The 21,829-nt window shown below is 38.7% G+C and overlaps 1 protein-coding gene across 1 annotated transcript in view; it reads left to right on the top strand.

Moving 5' to 3' along the window:
* Window positions 1–464: 464 nt before the first annotated feature.
* gbe1a (glucan (1,4-alpha-), branching enzyme 1a) overlaps window positions 465–21,829 on the top strand; it is a 140,865-nt gene continuing 119,500 nt past the window's right edge. The window contains exons 1-2 of the mRNA XM_079861623.1: window positions 465–730; window positions 19,036–19,205. Coding sequence (XP_079717749.1) covers window positions 591–730; window positions 19,036–19,205 — 310 coding nt within the window. The 5' untranslated portion in view covers window positions 465–590. The remainder of the gene's footprint in view (window positions 731–19,035; window positions 19,206–21,829) is intronic.

The raw sequence follows: 21,829 nt of genomic DNA, 5'->3' as shown, positions 1-21,829 counted from the left end.
AACTTTCTATTCATCAAAGAATCCTGAAAAACAAACTGTCCACAACATTGATAATACACTTCACACAACCACACACACACATACACAAAATTCAATAATAACATTAATAATGTTAATAATAGCCTATATATTTAAAATATTTATATTTTTAATTCATTTATAAGATTTTTTTTTTTTAAATAAATGAATAATAGCCTAATGAAACTAAGGATCGGCAGGGAAACAACTTTTTTTTTTTCCCTCAATTTTGCAATCTCTGGACAGTAGCCTTATGCGACATCCAGAAAAGCAAAGACAAAATTGTCAAGTCAACTTTCAATTCTAACACTAAAAAAAAGAAGAAACTAGATTTCTCTGTTGCAATCAAGTCAGAAAAAAAGGATTATGACTGCACGAACTCTGAGAGAAAAGGTCACGTTTGCTGCCAGTGAAGAAATGTGTTTTAAATAAAAGAGAGCCTGTTCTGCTCTGAGCGCTGACTGGATTGGGCAACAGGCCAAGGTGGATTGGTCATCATAAGTTTGCGAAGCCCACAGAGAAGCTCCCACCTCTCTTGAGTTTGGACTATACGAGACATCCTTGAGCAAGAGATGGAAGTATATCGCTCTATTAAAACTGAGAGCGTGTCAGCAATGTCGGATTTTATCATTAATGAGACTTTACCAAACCTCAACGCATTTGTACAGGCGGATCCGTATATACGACACTATGAGGGAGAGCTGCGGAGAAGGTAAACAAACTTTTAATAAATCCAAACTATAGTTACTTATTCTTATTGGTCGTTTTATGAATTTATTCCGAGTTTTAAAGTCTTTGCAACGTTTCATATACACGTGCTGCACGTTCAGCCACATCCACATGAATATTTTGTTGTATGAATATCTGAACATGCAGTATATCAAAAGAAAGAACAGAGCCTCTGCTTTTAAACAACAACAACAACAAAAAACTGTTTATTCCAGCTTAATGCCATTTTTTTTTCTTTATCAACACTTGAATGTGGGTAAGAAAAATAAAAAACAACAACATTTTGAACACAAATATGATAAAAAGGTGTTTTTGAAACTTGGTGTTTACCAAGTGCATAGGCAATGCTTTTATGGATTTTTTCTGTTTCTTTTTTTGTCAGTTTTGATCCAGAGATTCAGTGCTCTTTCAGAAAATGCGTAATAGCGCCCCCTTCGGTATAACTGTGAAAACATGGAAACCCGGAAAATTCTGTCAATGGCGGGGAAGCATTCATAAAATATGGAAAATTTCCGACAGTGAAATAAAAATTGACAGTTATTTTTGATGCAATATTGAAATATATATTATAAAGGATTTTTTTTATGTGCACATCATTGTATTATTTTTTAATTCATGTGATGTCATTATATTTAATCAAAATAACTTCCCCTCCCACAGGCAGTGACATCTCATATGTTTTCTGATGACGTGTTTATTGGCGGGGAAACCCAAGCCCCCAATGTTTCGGAAAACATTGAAGCTTCCCCGGGCGCCGCCATTGATTAGCGGACCCCCACCTGCTGTTAGCATTCCATTGACTCCCATTCATTTTGGCGTCACTTTGACAGCGAATAACTTTACATCTGAGGCGTTTAAAGACTCCATTTGTCTATTATTTATTTCTAAAGAAACACGAAAATGTATAAAAGGCTCCATTACCTTGTATCTTACGTTATGGCCCCGTAGATGCAGTTTTTGTAAAAATAGGCTAACGATTGCGTCATAACCACGCGACTCTGTCGCACAGTAGAGAAATTACCGTATGGACAGGAGGAGAAGCTCGCGGGCAATCGGGGGGACGTGGAGGCAAAATAATTAATCAGAATACTTAGCAAAAGTTTCTCCTGCTCCTAGCTCATGGACACCTCCTACTCACACTCTCCGTCTCTGCAAGTTTCGGAAGGGAATGATTCAGATTTCTCTTGGCACAGCTACTACAAGACTTACAACTGTCAGACAGGTTGCTCACGTCACATCTACATCATCAAGCTCAGTTTGAGTCTGTGCAGTACGCTCAGCCATCAGGAAGTGAGTGCTTCTAATTGACTTCACTTTTCTCCGTTGAGTCCAATGGGGTCGCTGTGTCCATTTCTTTTACTGTCTATGGGGAAACCTCATTCACATGAAATAACAGACAAACCACAATGATGCAATCAATTCCCGATAGGCAAAATCAAGTCCCTGTCTAATATTTTTCTTGTTTGAAAAGCCGTTGCATTCAGATGTACATCAAAATAAGGGGGTAAAAGACAGCTGCAACTTCCGTTTCTATGCTGTTTTGATCTATAAACGCTGCTCTAGACATGATTCTAGATGTCAGTATTCAAAATATTACAATCAATGAAATCGTTAATTCATCCACAATGTAAATGTTGTCATAATTTAGGCTACTCATTCCAAAACCATAATGTCTATTTTGCTGATATATTATAATTTTCATTTTCATGTTAACCGTTCCTTTTCAATGCTTATAAAAGCCAAAGTGTTGTGAAATTGACTAACTTTGGTTCTCCTGACCAGACTAGCCTACCCTCACCTTAGAATCCCCATGACACCATCTCAGTGTCTCCGCTCACTTCCATAATAATTTAGGATTGATGTACTTGCATTTGCCATACAGTGAGCGTAAGTCGCTTTACTGTGACAGTAATGGATTCCAGACTTTTTTGATTATTAATGTTCATATAGAACTTGCGGTGAAAATATGGGACTGTCAGCTAGTCCAGTAGAAAGAGAAAGCAGCTAATTGGCCGGAGCTTGTGAAAACAGGGTGAGATGGCAAACAGAGAGACAGCATCTGAGCTTGGCAGGTTTCCCCCATACCACCAGCCAGTCGTCGTACCTTGTTAAAATTCACTTTAATGTCTAGAGCCTCTCAGACAGACACACATGCACACATTCGTGCAGGCATGGGCGCACGCACCTGAGACTTCCATGGGGTGGTTTTTGTGTGGCTGGGAGACAGAAAGGGAAAATTAAGTCAGGCATTGTCAGCAGAATATTGTCACAGGGGGTTTCAGTTATGACGGGGGTTTGACAGGGAACTTTCTTAGAAAAAATGCTTGTGCGAAGTATGCAAATCAATTTTGCTGTCGAAATATCCATATCCCCACTTAAAATTTCACTTTTTCTTGCAGCTTTATGCCAATAGGAAAAGTTTTGTGGACAAAACATAATGCATTAAACAGGGTTATCTGATTGTGAATATGGACAACTAAAGTCAATGTAAAAGAAGAACTAAATGTCAAATAAACTTTTGCTATATACAAAAATAGTTTACAAAAATGCAAAATAGTTTATTTTAATGCATACACTATACATATATAAAAATATATATAAAATAATGATGACTTGGTGTAGTTACGAAGTAAGATTTTGAGTGCAAGAAGCCCTGGTTTTAAATCCCAGTTTTGTTTTTTTTAATTTCAGCTGGATGTCAGTGGATGTTCATCAGTTGCAGGGATGTTTTTGTATGCATTTTATTTTGTGATAAATAAACTGAGCGCTGAAATGGAGAGCAAACAATGCTGCTCTATATGTTGCTCATGGCCAGCAGCCATATCACCCTGTAGCCCAAGACTGGTTGCCCACTGAAGCTAAGCAGGGCTGAGCCTGGTTAGTACCTGGATGGGAGACCTCCTGAGAAAAACCAGGTTGCTGCTGGAAGAGGTGTTAGCGAGGCCAGCAGGGGGTGCTCACCCTGTGGTCTGTGTGGGTCCTAATGACCCAGTGTAGTGACGGGGACACTATAGTTCTTATTCTATCTACGTCATCATTGTTCGCGGCGGCCATGTTGTTGACATAGAAACCACGGCAACTGTCAGTCTGTCAATTGACAAGCGAGGCAGCGTGGTGTTATCCATGGTATTATCGCTGTATTTTTTATTTTTTTTAAACAGCGCGATGGTGTGTTGTGTAATACACGGCTGTTCTAACAACAGCAATAAGAACCCCGAAGTTTTTATGCGATACCGACTGTCAGAAAACGTGAATGGAACGAGACAGAGGAGTTGAGCCAGCGCAGGAGAGACTTGTGGCTAGCTAGGATAAATATAGTCTAAACTCCCCACAGCAAAGTCTGTTCCCATCATTTTACCACATGTTAGGGGGGATTGGGGGGATGTAAAAAAAAATATTGCATCACAATAAGTATTGTGATTGTCAAAACATTTTAGCAACTAAACTGAATTTTATTAGGTTTAGTGACAACATGTTACAATGTTTACATGGTACAATTTCTGGTAAGCTACGCTTTTTTTATATTTTCAATTCAATTATTGTGATTTGATTTAATATTGACTCATTTGGATAAATATTAGGTAGGCTACACAAGATAGGCATTCATTTTTATCAAGAAAAAAACAACTCACCTAATGCTGTAAACATACAGAGAGAGATATAATGCGTTTTTTTCATTATAACTTTATTTAATGATATAAGTAAACATATAATAAATATATAATATACACATATTTAGCAAAATACTCTATAGCTCTTTTTTCTAGCCAACTAACTATAGCCTATATTATGGTCATCAAAAGGCTTTCCTGAGGTAAATGTTATGTGACATAATTGTTCTCCAGCTGTTTTATTGAACCCTTTGTTTGTTTGTTTGATTGATTGGTCGATATTATGTATGAGGAATATACATTTCGGTAAGTTGTAACTTACTGTATCTTTCAACAGTGTTCGTGTTTATTTACTATTAGCTAGAGATGATCGGTTCACGTGCCGCTAGGGATCTGTCGCGTCACATTTACAAGCGCCAAAACGGTATTTATTATTTGAATTTCGCAATAAAAGTGACAGAAAATGATAGCTGAGATTTTTTAGATCATAAGTAACCTGCTCTGTCTAGTCTGTCGGTCTCCGTGCCCTCTTTGCTTCGTGAGAAAATGGATGTGTGGCGTGAGAGCGTGTGAAAAGTGTCTCACGGTGAATGCGTGAGAGTTGGCAGCTCTGTAAAATTTAATAAATATCCGGATAAGTTACGGCTGGCAATAAGGACGGATATTTACTTAAGGCTATTGGGTCTATTTGATATGGGTCCACACCAATCAAGCTTATCTTCTCTTGATACCGACGAAATGAAGCCATTAAGCTACTGCTCCCCTCAACTCAAACCTGCGTGCGGCTAGGGGCAGGACAGATGTCATGTCAACAATATGGCCGCGGTTAGCTACTTCCGGTGTTTGCAAATAAGGCCTATACTGCCAAAAAAGCACCGTCCTTCGGATGAGACGTTAAACCGTCCTGACTCTCTGTGGTCATTAAAAATCCCAGGATGTCCTTCGAAAAAGAGTAGGGGTGTAACCCCGGCATCCTGGCCAAATTTGCCCCTTGGCCCCTGTCCATAATGGCCTCCTAATCATCCCCATATACTGATTGGCTTCATCACTGTCTCCTCTCCACCAGTAAGCTGGTGTGTGGTGGGCGTTCTGGTGCAATATGGCTGCTGTCGCATCATCCAAGTGGATGCTGCACATTGGTGGTGCTTGAGGAGATTCCCCCATCTATGTAAAGCGCTTTGAGGTCTCAGAAAAAGCGCTATATAAATGTAACAAATTATTATTATTATTATTATTATTATTATTATCTATAACAGGATATGCATATACTGATGACAACCACAGCAAACACACAGCAACAAATTAAAAATGTCAAATTCCAGTCATTATATCACATAGGCATACATCTGCACTTGTTTGAATGAAAAGGCTCTGAGCCTGGGTTATGCAGTACTGACTGTTAAGGATCCTGACCATGCTTTCTGTATGTGTGACAGAATAATCAAGTAACAATTATAATTTAAACCATTAATAGTAATAATAATATAAAATAAATATATTCTATTAAATTATATCCACTAATCACAAATACAAAAACAAATTTATGTTAAAAAAATAAAACCCGATGTAAACCTAAACTTTTTTTTTTCCTGACTTCAGAAACTGTATTGAGGCTTGTAATGCTATACCCTCAAATTGAGGGTATAGCATTACAAGTAATTTGAGTTCTGTCATGACAACTCTCGAGTGGATAAATATTGGCATATGCCAACGCATTCTCATCCTAGGGCGTCATATACTGACGCTTTTGACATTTCGTCTACATCCAACGCACATGGCACCCTTTAGCGTCAATATGACACGCGCAGAGCTTTGTTCGGTATGGGTAGGTTTAGGTCTGGGGTAGGGTTAGGGTTAGACCGCTAGGAGGCGCCTTCTGGCCCATATCTATCTGTGTCTCATATTGACGCTAAAGGGTGCCATGTGCGTTGGATAAGACGAAATGTCAAAAGCGGCAGTATATGACGCCCTAGGATGAGAACGGGCTGCATAGGCAAGATTTGGTAGACAAGATCTGCTACGCTGTTGCTGCTGAGCAAATACAATTTGTTCAGCTTAGTCAAAAATAAGCTGCAAGAAATGGTGAACCCCCATAGCAGATCTCTACAGGTGGTGCTGGGGAGGAGGAGGGACAACAGAAGCTTTCATATTGTGCAGCGTGCCGATCGCAGGCTAGGGTACTATATACTGAATATGGTTACTTGGATTTGGAAGTACTTCTGATTGGCTGGTGCCGTGGCATTGAAAGAACCAATCAGCATTCGGTTAGAGTTATGTATTTATTTAATCAGATTACTTTTCCCAAGTATCTAGTAAAGTAACACATTACTTTTAAATTTTCAACAAAATGTCTGAGTTATTTTTTCAAATAGGTATCGCAAGGTACTTTGTTTTCCCATTTTAGATTAACACCTCTGATGTGCCCGTGTTGAGAGAAATCAAGAGTAAGGTGCGGAGGTGCTGTCTGTGTGCACCATATAAACATGATGGCTACGGTTAGTTCTATCAAGACTGAATGTGAGCATGCAAGCACTCATCTTACTTGCACAAAAACAGATTAGCCTAATTATTCCTCAAAATAAATAAAAACAGTGTAATGCAAATTCAGAATACTGCGCAAACCTGCAATTAAATGTTAAATTACAGAAATATACTTTATGAATTTAATCTCACTTTATTAACCAATGTCTTTGCTGCTGACTTTGATGATCCAATTCAACCATAATAAGCAAAAATTACTAAACTACCACATTTGAGCTTAATTGTTTTATTTTTTTTTTATTGTTGAAGTAAGAGTGTTGAACATTCTTTGCCTACATCCTATTGTTCTCTAATCCAGAATGGCAGCACAGCTGAAAGGTTTGTGTGAGCTGCGCCCTCTACTGTACATTTCCTTCAGCCTGAGGCTTATTCATTTCACTATTGGTGTGAAAGGGCTTTTACATTTGCCAAAAATAGGACTTTAAAAAAAAAAATTCTTAAGCCCAGCTCAGGTGAGAAAAAGTAACACATTTAGTTACTTTTGAGGGAGGAACGCAATATTGTAACCCATTACTTTTTAAAAGTAACTTTCCCCAACACTTAGCTACTGTCTGATAGACTGACAGCACCGTTGGTTAGATTTTACCCTCCCTCGTAGCCACTTCCCTTCTAAGATGGAAGCTTTTAAGGTTAAGAGTTTTTTTTTCCCTGTTTTTTGTAACTGCTGAGGACCAGGTGCTGCTGATGACACTTCTAGTGAGAGTCATTACATCCTGATATCTCTCTCTTTCAGCCCTTCTTGCAATGTCGTATTTATTGCTTTAGGAATGAATCAGTTTGATTGATTGCCTTCATCACCGATAATGGCCTCTTTTCCCTCGGGGGTCAGAGATGATGCTGTTGGCACTTTTAAAGTGCCTGTCTGTCGTTATGTTCACTGTACATAAAGTAGAGAGGGTTAAAAGATAATGTGGCGGCCTCTGATATGTAGCATCCTTATGTGTACAATCACAGTTTACATTTTGTTCGTGAGTTAGCCAAATCCATCCCCTGACCTTTGTACAAAATTGGTCTAGAATTTAATTTGTTAGGGGCCAACCTGTTAATTGTGTTGTTTTTTCTTCTTCCTCTCATAAGTAAACATGTCATACCACCTTTGCCTCCTGCCAACAGAGAACCACTTTTTTTTCTTTTTTTTCCGAGGCCTCATTTATTTTTGCCTTCTTAATATTCCCTTCCTCTGACTATTTTTTTTTTTTTTTTTTTTTTGATAAGGTTCATTTCTATTCAGAATGGTGCACCCAGGGGACTGGATAAATGCAAAGCTTATATGGAGTGGGAAACAAAAAGCAAAAGTAATATTATTTAGAGTATAAGATTTGAATAAGATGGCATACACCAATTAAGCCCATTCTGGTGCTTGTGGCACTCGTGAGGAATGCATAAATGGGTTTCTTCCTGAACTCCTGTACGCATGTAAAACTTCTTTCATTAAACTTCAAAACGTGCTGTTAGGCGTTCCGTGGGTCCACGTGGGGACTCAGAATTGGTTATGAGGTGGTCTCTGTCTATGATATTTATGAGGAGTGCTTGGTTAGTAGGCACAGGTAGCAGTGTTGTCAAGCACTGTCAAGCCATACACACGTTTTTCCCTCCGGTGAAACACATCTGTGAAATGCAGGTGGTGGTTGTTTATCTGTGAGCTTTTTCTTTGTCATTTTACAGCCTCTATATTTCAAATGTTCTGAAAGATTGATTAAAACAAGAGAGGGTGGGTTTGTGTGTTAATCATGTGAGGCCTATATACAGGGAGGGTCGTAGGGGTGATTCTAGGGGTGAAACAATGTTACAATTGCAACCACATTGCAAGTTAGACATGTTGTAAGATTTAAAAGTCACAATTACAATCACCAGTCACAATCATAAAAAACAATTGCAACAATTTGCGAGATATGAAGTCATTATGGTAGGTTGTTTCCATCACAGAATAAAACATTTTAAAAGATAATTGCGACTTTTTATCTCACAATTGCGAATTTATTTCTCAGAATTGCGAGTCGAGTCGGAATTGCATGTTATAATGTAATACAGATGTAAACTAGCAATTGTGATATAAAAAGTCTCAATTATCTTTTAAAATGTTTTATCTCGCAATTCTGAAATATTTTCTCCGAATTGTGAGACTTTATAACGCAATTGCGACTTTAGGCCTATATCATGAAATTCTGACTCCCAATTGCGAGTTATAAAGTCAGAATTGCGAGATATAAACATGCAATTCTGAAGTTTATTTCTCACAATTCTGACTTTATAACACGCAACTGTGACTTTATATCATGCAATTCTGACTTTACGCAATTGCGACTTTATATCACGCAATTCTGACTTTATAACTCGCAATTGCGACTTTATATCGCACAATTCTGAGATAAAAGTCGCAGTTACCTTTTTTATTTTTTATTCTGTGACGGAAACAACCTTCCATAAGTCACACTGAAATTTAAGTAGTAATATAAGAAAAAAGTCACATTTGCAATATGCAGTATCAGCAATATGCAGTAAAGGAACACATAATTCCTTGCTATGGTCCTTTGTACATAAACATCCAATTACTGTACTTTGTAAACATTTTGAATTTTTGTTCATCAGTAGGGGGTTGATTAATGCTGTTTTGCTAAAGGTGAAAGTTGGAGTCGTGCGGTGCTGAAGCAATACAAGGAAAATAGTGAGCTTATGAATTTATGAGGTCGCCTTGTCTGCAAGATTATTACATGAATACCTGCTGTTGCGGAGTGTCTTTAAGATCGTTGACTCACTTATTATTAATCTCATTCTACAGTGGGAACTTAAGCTGTAGTGCAAAATCACCCTTCAGCAGATCCCATTCATTGCAATTAACCGTTCGCAAAGACCCGTCCCCTTTAGTTACTGTTGCTATGTACGACAAGCTATGCCGCTCTCACGCCACTACATGTTCTCACGCTGTGAAAAATACATCGTGGGGGAGAGAGGACACTGACAACGCACTGAGAGACAGGACAGACCAGGTTACTTTTGATATAAAACAAAGTCTCAATTTTCAAATTTGGTCTTTTTTAAAAAAAAATTTTTAAGAAATTTAAAAAATACCATTTTGAGGCTCTTTAATTTTTCAGACAGATCGCTGTAGAGTCTCAGTTAAAGCTGCTCGTGAACCGATCATCTCTTCCTTCTAGTTAATTTATAGCATCAAATAAACATGAATGAACATAAGAAGGAATGTTGTTTTAACCGCGGAAAGACGTCAGTACACTCCGTTTTTCAAGTTCAAATTCTCCAGCGTTAAAGGTGCTCTAAGCGATGTCACGTTTTTTAGGCCAAAACATTTTTTGTCACATACAGCAAACATCTCCTCACCATCCGCTAGCTGCCTGTCCCCTGAACACACTGTAAAAAAACGCGGTCTCTGTAGACACCCCAGGCTCCACAAACGGCAACAAAATCAAACTGGGCCAACCCGCACCACGAAACATAACAAACTGCTCCAGCCAATAACCGACAAGAAGGATTTGGGGGTGGGGCTTGGGGGGTTAGTGCGCGGATGAGGAGGAGGGAGGGTCTAGCTAGCCTCCATTTTGTTTGACAATACTTTAAACGTCAACAAGAATTGACGTCACCCAACATCACTTATGCTGGGTACACACCAAAAGATTTTTTACATCTTATAAGATTTTCAAAATGTGATAGACCACAAACATGAGGACAAAAAATCCTAGATTTAACCGTTTTGCTCCTATAGTGTGTGGTGTGCCATGATGTGACAAAGACAGCACACCACACACGAACAGATTTTCAACCAGAGTCTCGACTGTGAACACAGGAAATCTCGCAAAATCTCGCAAGACCTCAGAATAAGCATGGCGGACGATATGCAGGAAGAAATTGTGACGATAGTGTTTGGAAAGGTTTTACACAAGACGTTGTATTTGTGCTGTTGCCACAAATCAACAAGCTGATCCTCCATCTCTGCTGTCCACATCAATTTCACTTTGTGCTGCGCCATGACTGCGTTGCTTCCGCCTTCCATCATCTCGCTTTCTGATTGGATACTGTTTCGTGTCACGTGATAATCTCCAGAGAGTGCGCGCGTTTGTCCTCGGGGTTCCCCCCACACATCAGGATTTCTGATCGTAAATATTAAACATGTTGAATATTTTTACGATTCGCGATCGGGGCGGCTCCGACGCTCTTCCGAGCAGGTTCGGACACTCTTAACACACCTCACACCAAAGGAAAATATGATACGATAATCTGTAGAACCTTAAAGATAATCGGGACATAGCTAGGATTGTCGGAAGGGGGGGAATCGGCCCAAAATCAGCCCGATTATCTTTTGGTGTGTACCCAGCATTAGAGCACCTTTAATCTACTTACTCTTCTGACTGCTTTGTCGGACAAAAATGGCGGATTCAGCGGATGGCGGATTATGATTGGTCAGATCGCCTGTCAATCAAACTCCCTGCGAAGGGTCAATTGCATGGAAAGAGTGGTAGCCTACATTATTCAAAATTTATATTTTGCTCTTTCATATTTGTCTTTGGAATACAAAGTCATACAGGTTAGGAAGGACATGAGATGGATTTTCTTTGCAACCTAACTTTTTTTTTTTTTTAACATGCAGTAGAGCGTTGATCAGTCGCAGTGCTTTTGCAAAGCCACTGTGATGGATTCATGGGTGAGGGAAGACAGAGGCATTTGATATTATTGCAGGAACCCTGAGCAATTTTTGGACTTGAGTTCCTTGCTTAAGGGTGCACAACACTGGTCAGGAATAGACACTGTAGGAAGCCAGCAGCCCTCCAGTTCTACGCCGGCATTTGCCACTATGCCGCTTCGCACCAATAATCAAGTCAAGGATGCTGAGCTCTGCACCGTACCATTATTATTCATGAGCTTGTTTTCCCTTTGTCTTTGCTGTTGCCTCTAAGAAGCCCCAGGTAAAGATTCACCTAGGCCATTCTACCTTGTGCTGAAGAAAATAGCATTTGGTCATAAGATAATAACTTTTGTTTCATCAGCTTCCTGCGGTTACATCCTGATTGGTGGCTGTTTAATCCCTCTTGGACATTTGAAGGGCTGATTGTTTTTTGATTCTGGTAAAGTCGTAGAAGACACTGCATGAAGATATTTGGTTCTTTATTTTATTGCATTGCATTATTTCAGTTTAGTTTCATTTTTAGCACATTGTTATTAAAGAAACAAAAATGCATAAGAAGAAAGAGGCTGACTTCTTATGGACTGGCCCATAAAAATAAAAAAAATCAGGTTTTCCTCCATCTTAATAAATTGTCATGCTAACTTTATAGCTTTGTACTTGATTGTTTGGCTTATTTATTTACAAAAAGAAATGAATCTGCATCTCCCACATGAACACCTCTGATCAATGTGCTTGAAGCATTTGTGCTAACCACTAAACCACAGCTTCAGTAAGAGTTTTAGTTCCAAGGTGTGTCCTCATCTTAAGAAAGGAATCTCAGTATTTAAAACAAAAAACAAAAAAAACGTCAATATCCTAGACTGGCTGAGTCAGGCAAAGGCTTAGTCCCTGATGGCAAATCCAGGAGACAAAAACAGGCTTTGTGTCCTCATCCTTCTTCTTTAATTGGTTAAATTAAAAGTTAAGATGTGGTTTCTGTCAGCAGAAGGTCAGCAAGAAGTTTCTCGGCCTCTCCGTCTCTGGCTTTCTCATTCATAATAGGGTGCTTCTTCAACGTTTGCTATCTTGTTTGTTTCATTCTGTGGTGGAAATTACATTTTGAATATTTTTTGTGATAAAATTGTCTTGGCCTAATTTGGCCAAGCTTACATTTCATGCATCCAAAAATACACAATTAAATAATATTTTCAAACTTTTTGCATAATTTGACTAAATAAATAAATAAATAAATAAATAAATAAACCCTGACCCCCAATACCCACTGTTTTTTGGTATCTGTCTTCTTTTGGTATCTGACCCCCAAGACCCACTGTCTTCTTAGTATATAGTTTACAGGTTATTTACAGTGAAGTAATTGTATGTCCTTATGTATTGTGTGTCCTTATATGTTATTGTACTTTTGTAAACTGCGTTCCATAGTGAAAAGACATTTCGTTCCACTGCATACCACTTCATGACTGAATGACAGTAAACCTTCTTTAATCTCTGATCTAATATAAAAATGTGTTGATATGAAATAGTTGATGGTTATTTCACTCAATGTTTAGATTTTATATTTTTTTTCTGGGCCAAATTGTAAAATGATAAAATCTTTACATTTAAGAATTTGAAAAGTAGCAAAAAATACACAATCGTTCAAAAGTTTGGGACCAGGAAGATTTTCTTTTTTCTTTTTTTTTAAGAAATGAATACTTTTATTATGCATTAAGGATGCAATAAAGTGACATTTATGATGTTACAAAATACTTCTATTTCAAATAAATGCTGTTCTTTTGAGCTTTCTACTCATCAAAGAGTCCTGAAAAAACAAGTGTCACAGTTTCCACAAAAATTGAAGCGTTACAACTGTCGACAATGATAATGATAAGAAATGTTTCTTGAGCACCAAATCAGCATATTTGAATGATTTCCTAAGGATCATGTGACACTGAAGACTGGAGTAACGATGCTGAAAATTCAGCTTTGCCATCACTGGAATATATTACAATTGAAAATACCCTCAAATAGAGAACTTTTTAAATTTTAATAATATTTGACAATATTAATGTTTTTTTACCATATTTTTTTATCAAATAAATGCCGCATTGGTGAGGATCAAAACATTAACAAATCTTACCAACAGTGTAAATGATAAGCAAAGCATACTAAAAAGTTTTCAAAGCAAACTAACAAAAAGTTTAGTGCCCAGAGTTAAAGAAACAACCAATATTTAACATAAATTATGTCTTATACCGCTATCTTACCATCTCACACTGCAGATATTAAACCATCAGCACTTCCTGTTTCTCTTGAGTCCATGTTTACCTCGTTCCACTCCAAAGCTAAACTACGCTTTTGAGTTTGGGTTTTGACGCCTCTGGGTGTACACAAGAGAGCCTCTAAAGCTGTGAAAGACCCTCTGTGATTCTTTTATGGTCACGCAGGGACACCAGGGGCAGAAATGAGGTGTTTGCTGCCGTGTGTTTTCATCCACGTGTAAGTGAGCTACCTGTGCGAAAAAGCGCTGTGTCATGATGAGTCAGCTCACCCCGGGGCTGTTAGCGTAGAAGATGAGACACGCGTGAGCACCCTCGCTCCTCTAACAATCTCTCTCGAGCTCCCCACGCTCACCCTCCGAGGCGTCCCCGTTCAATGAGCGTGGCCGTTCTCCAAAACGTGCTTTCAAGAGCATAGGATCAAGTGGTCAAGTGTAGCCTCTTTTAAAACTGACCGGAGCAGCATTCACCACTTTTTTGTTGCTTCTGGCAGCCTTGAATCATTGTTATTACTGAACGGCAGAAAGCTTGTTATTATATCCGCAATGGCAGGCTGCAGCATTTCCCACGTCCCCTCTATCTCCTCCGAGCTGGGCACCGATTCTTTAAAGCTTGAGTCCGTTTGACCACCGGACTGAGTAAGTGATGGCCTGCTGAAAGGATTTGTTCAGTGGGTGATTAAATTGCTCCGGCTGCTCTATGGGGGTCATATTTTCCATTTTGTACATCCAGCTGGACTGACAGACGTCTATAAAAAACCTCATGGATCTCAGTGTGCGGCCCATCAGAACTAACTCGGTCTTAAGGCCTTGAAATAACCACTTTCAAAGCTTTCTTCTTCTCTGCAGCTTTGTGGGATATTAATTCTGCTTCTTTTGTCAGCTATTCCATAAAAGCAGTCCATAAACGTCAGGTTTTTCGATTGTCACAGTCCAGGAAAGCTAGGCGATTAGATTTGCTCATTCACCTGGCAGGTTGTGACTGTACATCTGTGACTGTGGCTGTTAACTGTCAAACCGGTAATCGGTCAAGCGGTTTGGTCGTTTATGTTGATCTGGGAATCGTCAGGAAGAGATTTTGTCTGTTTTTCCTTTTGTTGGTCTGTCTGTTCTCTCTTTCCCCATGTCTCTTGCTCGCTCTCTCTAAGTGATTAAGAGCAGTGTTTGAGAGGCCACTTGACGGCACCCATCACCCTGTTGTTCCTCAAGTTTTAATGAGCACTTTAAACTCCCAGAGGAACCCAAATGAGCGATTCCCATCGGTAATTATTCCTAACACTGCCATGAATATGCAAACAAAAGTCCCAGCTGGGCCCAGAACTCTTTACATCTAAACTCCAGCTCAAGCTCAGAGGTCTCACACTCTTTTACCTCAGTTATATGCCATTTAAAATGGATGGGCAAGCATGGCAAATGGCAAACACAGGGAATATGTAGAATAGTTATGCTTTTTTTGTTTGTATTTACTACACATAGTGTCTCACTACACTTAGGTGTCAGATTAGTAACTGCCTGATCGTGATTATTTGACATATCTGTGAATATTTTGCACTTTAAAAGTGGACTTAGTCTTAGTCCACATTTTTAACAGACACACATTCCCCTGTGTAATACTATGCAAATACCTGTTATCATATGCCATGGTTTATTTAGGGAGACAAAGCTTCTCTGAGAAAAAAATCTTGTTTGTGATTGACTGCTAAAGTACAGTAGTACTAGTCTCACTTTAATTATCACACGTTTTTGATGCATAGTTACAGATGTGCACTGTTTGGGTCAGCTATTGCTATGGGTATTGCTCTTTTGATTTTCCTAAAACAAAATTCTTTTCTAAACCAGTTAAAGGGGGGGTGAAATGCTATTTCATGCATACTGAGTTTTTTACACTGGTAAAGAGTTGGATTCCCATGCTAAACATGGACAAAGTTTCAAAAACTAAGTTGTACGTTTGAAGGAGTATTTTTGTTCCAAAAATACTCCTTCCGGTTTGTCACAAGTTTCGGAAAGTTTTTTTCGAGTATGGCTCTGTCTTACGTAAGATAGGGCGGAATTTCCTTATATGGGTCCTAAGGGCACTTCTCCGGTAAGATCGCGGCCGCGCGCGCACTCTTAGACCAGAGCAAGAGAGTGAAAGCAGTTCGCCATCAAAGCGCCCTGCCCGGCTTTTGGGAAGTCAATGTCACCAAAGAAGTGTGTTTTTGGTTGCCAGGGCAAGACAACCCTGCACAGATTCCCAAAGAACCCAGCGTTAAGGAACCCGTGGATGGAGTTTGTTTTCCTGAGCATAAACGGAGTTGTGTAACTGTTAGACTTTTGTTCCCTGCATTTCGACGATGATTGTTTTATGAACAAAGCCCATATCGACGGATTTGCAGATCGTCTAATGCTTAAGGATCGAGCAGTCACAATGATAAAGGTTCGCGGTCGTGCGTTGGAACCGGACGGTGAGTAAAACTGTTTGTTGAACAAATGCCTCTGTGTGTTGTCACTAGCTTGGCGCGTTAGCACAGCTAAGCTTCGCCCACAGGGCCCGCCCCCAGCCGCTCGGTTTTTTCCGGAAAGACTCGGTACAGTCTATCTTTCTGTTAAAAATTTAATAAAACAAAAGACTTTTTGGAGATATGAAGGATGCAATATTACTCTATAGGTACTCAAGATTAACAGGAGATTGAGTGAAAATGAGCATTTCACCCCCCCTTTAACTTCACATTTCATCATTTGAGATTTAATTCTGAATTTGTCTGTAACAGCATGAAGTGGGAAATTCACGAAAAAAATATTGTTCTAATTGTTCAAAATAAGAATGTGCATTAAGCCACTTAACCAGAGACCGATGTGCCATTAAGCGCAAGGACAATTAGAGTCTGTCAGGTAGAAACGTCAATTAACAGCACCGAGGAGGACACAGATCTCTGCTCATTTTCAAGTTGAACGAAAATTGTTGTGCTAAAAAAAACTTGAAAATGTCAAGCCACAAATGAGATTTCATGCTTTGTTTTTCTTTTTCTTCAGTATTTCACACTTTTCAAACAGACATTAAAATACATTTGAACAAATCAGTCTGAGATTTGATTCATTTGGGGTTTCATTTCTTTCACAAAATCTAAATTTGATCCACTTTCTGGTCTGTCATCCCGAAATAATAGGACTAGGTTAAATAAATATAGATTTGTCGATTTTAATCTATTCTCTAGCGATTCATACGTTTTCTCGATGCATCAGTTACAAATCCTTGAAACATGGATTTTTGAATCGTTCATTTTTTAATCGTTTGTTTCGTCAAAAATACATTTATAATGCTAAGAATTGGATGAATAGTGATTCGATAGCAATTCAATGCATTAAAATATATTAACATTAAATTATTACAGGCACGAAATAATTCAGCCCTTGTGCTGCGTTGTTCGTGCCCTCACAGCTTTCCCTCACAGATACAGTGTAAAAAGTGATCAGCTGACTTAACTTAAAAAGTGAGGAAACCTTTGAACTGTTAAACCGTTGCCTTAAAATTAAGTAAATAAACGTAATACGTAATTGAAAAATATTTGTTATATGGAAGTCAAATTCACATAATTTACATTTGTTCAATGTTTACTTAAAGGGGTGGTATAATGCCCCTTTTTACAATATGTAAAATAAGTCTCTGATGTCCCCAGAGTGTGTATGTGAAGTTTTAGCTCAAAATACCCCACAGATAATTTTTACAGCATGTTAAAGTTGTCCCTTTTTGAGGGTCAGTAAAAACGCGTTGTCTGTCCCTTTAAATGCAAATGAGCTGCTGCTCCCAGCACAGAGGGCGGAGCTTCAAGAGTTTGTGTGTGTCAGCAGCTTCAGGCAGACTAGCACAAAAATGTCAGAAACGGTTCTGCCTTTTACTGGAGTCGGACAATGATGGAGAAGCTCAAGAAGAAGTGACATGTAGAATGCAACAAGACGTTTCTGAATGCTTAGTTGATGAATTTATGTTGCTGATGTGGAGTTAACTATCTTCAAGTCTTTGATTAGCATATTCTGTCATGATAATCTATAAATCGCTTGTGTGGGAACTGTTGTAAGAAGTGTTGTATTGCATTTGTGTTACGTACTGTATTGCATGTTAAAGGACGTATGCAACAGCTTGAGCAGACTCACAAATGTGCTTGACTACAACAACTCTTCCTCTTCTTAACATGGACTGCGTGTTCCCGGGGCGGGGTTTATGTCAATTTTAGGGTTAGTGATGTCACTAACCCGGGAAGAATGTTGTATAGTCCCTACCATCCGTTTGTTGTAGTCCTTAAAAAACAACTTATTTAAAAGCAAATATCACAACATTACACACTAACTGAAGTTAGAAAAGCGAAATCATAATCAACCGCCCCTTTAATAATTTTAAAGCAATGGGTTTCCTCACTTTTTTAAGTTAAGTCAACTGATATTTTTTTGATACTGTGTACACGATGCACACTTTACCGGATTTTACTGGATTGTGAATAGTACTCTTATTTTGATAAGCTGATTTCGATTCTTATATTTTATGCTATTTTCAGCTGATGCATGAGCAAAACTTTATTTGTAGCAGACCTGCCATTCAATAAATTGCAATACGTTTTGTGCTGTGTTAGATATGAAAAGAGGTATCAGCTTTCAAATTCTGTCAATTTTATTATGAAGTTTGAACAATACAGTAAATACCATTTTGGCGCTCTTTAAATGAGAAGTACAGGTATGTGTTGTTGTTTTTTTTTGTTTTTTTTTTGTTCAAATACATTCTCTTAACCCAGAATCATGACATTTGTGTCAGTACCCAGCCTTCCTAAATAACACCCGAGTTTGTCTGAGATGCGTATCAATTTTATCACATATTTTCAGTAAAAGCCACAAGATTAAGGGAGCAGAAGAGCAAAAAACTCCTTTGAAAACCCTTTCTAAAGGCTACAAACTCTTCTTTTAATCACTGTGTGTGTTAGCGCTTGTGTGTCAGTACAACAAACTTTATTGAAAAGAGCCATGTGTGTATCTCTGCACCTGTGACTCATTAGCTGGGACAATTGTGCAAAATAACTTTAAAATAAAAGTTTTCTCTGTGATGCAAAGCTGACAGAGACAGCTGAATTTGAGTGAATGCCTTATGTGAACTAAGAACAACTGTCTGAAGTTGCAGAACGCTGGTTCATGGAAGGGTGAGAAATGCTCGAGACCATAATGTCTTTGTCTGTGTCTGTTCTCTCTGTATATTTCTGTCTTTCTCTCTGTTGTGTCTTCAGATACAAGCGGTTTGCAGAGTATCTGGCACAGTTGGAGGAGGCGGAAGGGACCTTTGATCGCTTCACACTGAGCTACCAGTACTTTGGAATTCAGCGGCGATCCGACAACGGTCTGGTCCTTAGGGAATGGGCCCCGGGAGCGGAGGCCGTCTTCCTAACTGGGGATTTCAGTAAGCATCACCACAATCCTGTAATTCGGAGACCCCTGCCTGTCACATTCAGGCGCAAACCCTTTTTAATGGATAGATCTACGAAGCAAAGTACAAGCGGTTTATTGTTGCCAAGGAAACAGGCTTTAATTTTAGGCCGCTAATGCTTGAAATGCTCTTCGCGTTTGCAGGGCGAGAAATCTGCGGGGCTTGCATTGAGTGATGTATTAAGCCGTAATGATGTGCGCTGCCAATTGTGTGCTTGTCTGGATTGTTTACATGTAGTCTGACAGTATTGTTCTTTTAGAAACATCAGGAGACAGAGAGGAAGAGGGAGTTGGACTGATGTTCTGTTGTTAAGTTTTACTCCATTAAAAGCCGATTTGGTTTCTGTTAGAGGCAGGGTTCAAGATAAAGGCTAAATTTCCTTCTAATCTTGAAGTAACAGGAACACATCCTGCAGTTTGTGATGTCTTGACTGCCAAACGTCACCATTGTGTCTGAAAATTGAACTGATGCCCTGGTGGGAAAGCGTGTCGGAGATCGATTGATTGGCCAATTTGACAAACTTCATCCAAGCTTCGTTTGCACAAAGAAAAGAAAGTCCTCTGTCGTATACAAACTATGCATAATTCTTTAACTTTGCCAATCATTAAAGGTTCACGTGGACACTCAGGGGCAAATTTTCTAAACATTTATATCTGTTTTCATGTTATAATTTGAGGTCGGTAGGATTTTGTAATGTTTTTGATGGTCAGTCCCTTATGCTCTGCATTTATTTGATAAAAGATACAGTAAAAACAGGAATATTATGAAATATTATTTCAATTTAAAATAATCGTCTTCTAATTTAATATATTCTAAAATGTAATTTATTCCAGTGATGGCAAAGCTGAATTTTAAAGGTATAATATGTAATTTTTTTGCTTTAAAAATAGCAAAAATCACTACATCTATGTTAAATATTTTTTTTAGTTGTGTACTTACATTATCCCGACTGTTTCCAACAACTTTCAAACCAGGAGAAATTTGTAATTTAATTCGAAGACACGTACCGTTTCTTTATTTCCGTTTTGTCGCCGTCAATGGCGTCATATCCGCGTTCTTCCTGGTTTCCGCTCGTACTGCCATAGCAACCAGAGCCCTCTGATAGTAACCAAGGCGACAGACGTGGACAACTGTGTAGTTTGTAATGTCTATCTGCACGCTGTTGTTGTTTCGTTCAAACATTATGGACCATGGCAAGCAGACTTTGGATAAAAAAGGAGAACTAAAATGAGAATCAACATCAGCGCGGTGTTTTCGAGATGCTTAGAGCTCCACGTCCGAGACTTCGACCGCTCCTACATGTACTTTATTAAACAGGTGAGCACATTTACATAAAACGAATCAATGTTATATAGTTCAACAATGATAAAATGTTAGAATATGATCTGTATGTTATTCTAATGTTGATCTAGCTTACAGCTAGTCTCATACAGACAAACTAACACATACATTTCAACACATTTAAATGCAGTTTAGTGTGATAGTGTAATGTTAGACCAAGTGAAACAGCGCTGCGTTACCTCACAAGTTTAATTTGTCTAATAAACTGACCTGTGAGTAGTAATTCTGCACTTGCGTGTAGTTCGGTAGAATGAAATGTCCATATTCCTTTTATATCTGCGGGACTCGCGTCGCGTGTGGAGCTGATAGCTGTCTCTTAGCAATACCGACCTGCTTCATATCACAGTCATGATAAAAACATCGATGTATTTACTCATCCATAAACATTATTAGATCGGTCGGCTTGACGTTGACGACAAGATCCATAATTCTTAGCAAATTTTGCATCATCAAACTACGCCTTTGTTATTGTAAGAGGTTAGCGACCCCTAGTGGCGAAATTTTTTACATATTGTACGTTTAAGCATCATTAATCCAGTCTTCAGTGTCACATGATCCTTCAGAAATCATTCTAATATGCTGATTTGATGCTCAAGAAACATTTCTTATCATTATCAGTGTTGCTTCTTAATATTTGTTTGAAATAATATTCTTAATATTCTTTGAAATATAAACCTTTTGTAACATTAGAAATGTTTTTTTTACTGTCACTTTTGATCAATTTAATGCATCCTTGCTAAATAAAAGTATTAATTTCTTTACAAAATATATCTTACTGACCCCAAACTTTTGAATAGTATATTTTAGTTGACCAATACTATTAAAAAGATCTCTAATATTGGCCAATAACCAGTATGGTACTAATACATTGTGCATCCTTAGACGTCATTGTCATTCTTTTCAGAACTAACACCCAAATGAGGCTCATTATTGGATAAGCAGACAGCATGTGTACATAAACTAGTGGTTCTCTTACGAGAGGTTCTCTCATATTGTGTAAGTTAGCTTACGCTACGGGTAAAGTCATCTTTTCTCGAGATCTGAAGCCAAAAATTATCCTCTATTTTGTATTTATTGTCAACGCAGTGTGGCAGCCAGCAGACCATAGCAGGCTGTATCAGCGTGCTCATTGGCTGACCTGCGGCAACTGCAGCAGCCTACCGGTGAGCCCTGCGTGACATCGCGCCCTCCACGTGTCACAGCCCACCAGAATGGGTGTGGCTTAGCGTATATAAGGAAGGGCTCAACAGGCTGAG

Source organism: Squalius cephalus, assembly GCF_949319135.1.
Source record: "Squalius cephalus genome assembly, chromosome: 24".
Lineage (NCBI taxonomy): Eukaryota > Metazoa > Chordata > Actinopteri > Cypriniformes > Leuciscidae > Squalius > Squalius cephalus.
The sequence above is the reverse complement of the archived record's forward strand: the minus strand, read 5'-3'. Positions and strand labels throughout refer to the sequence as shown.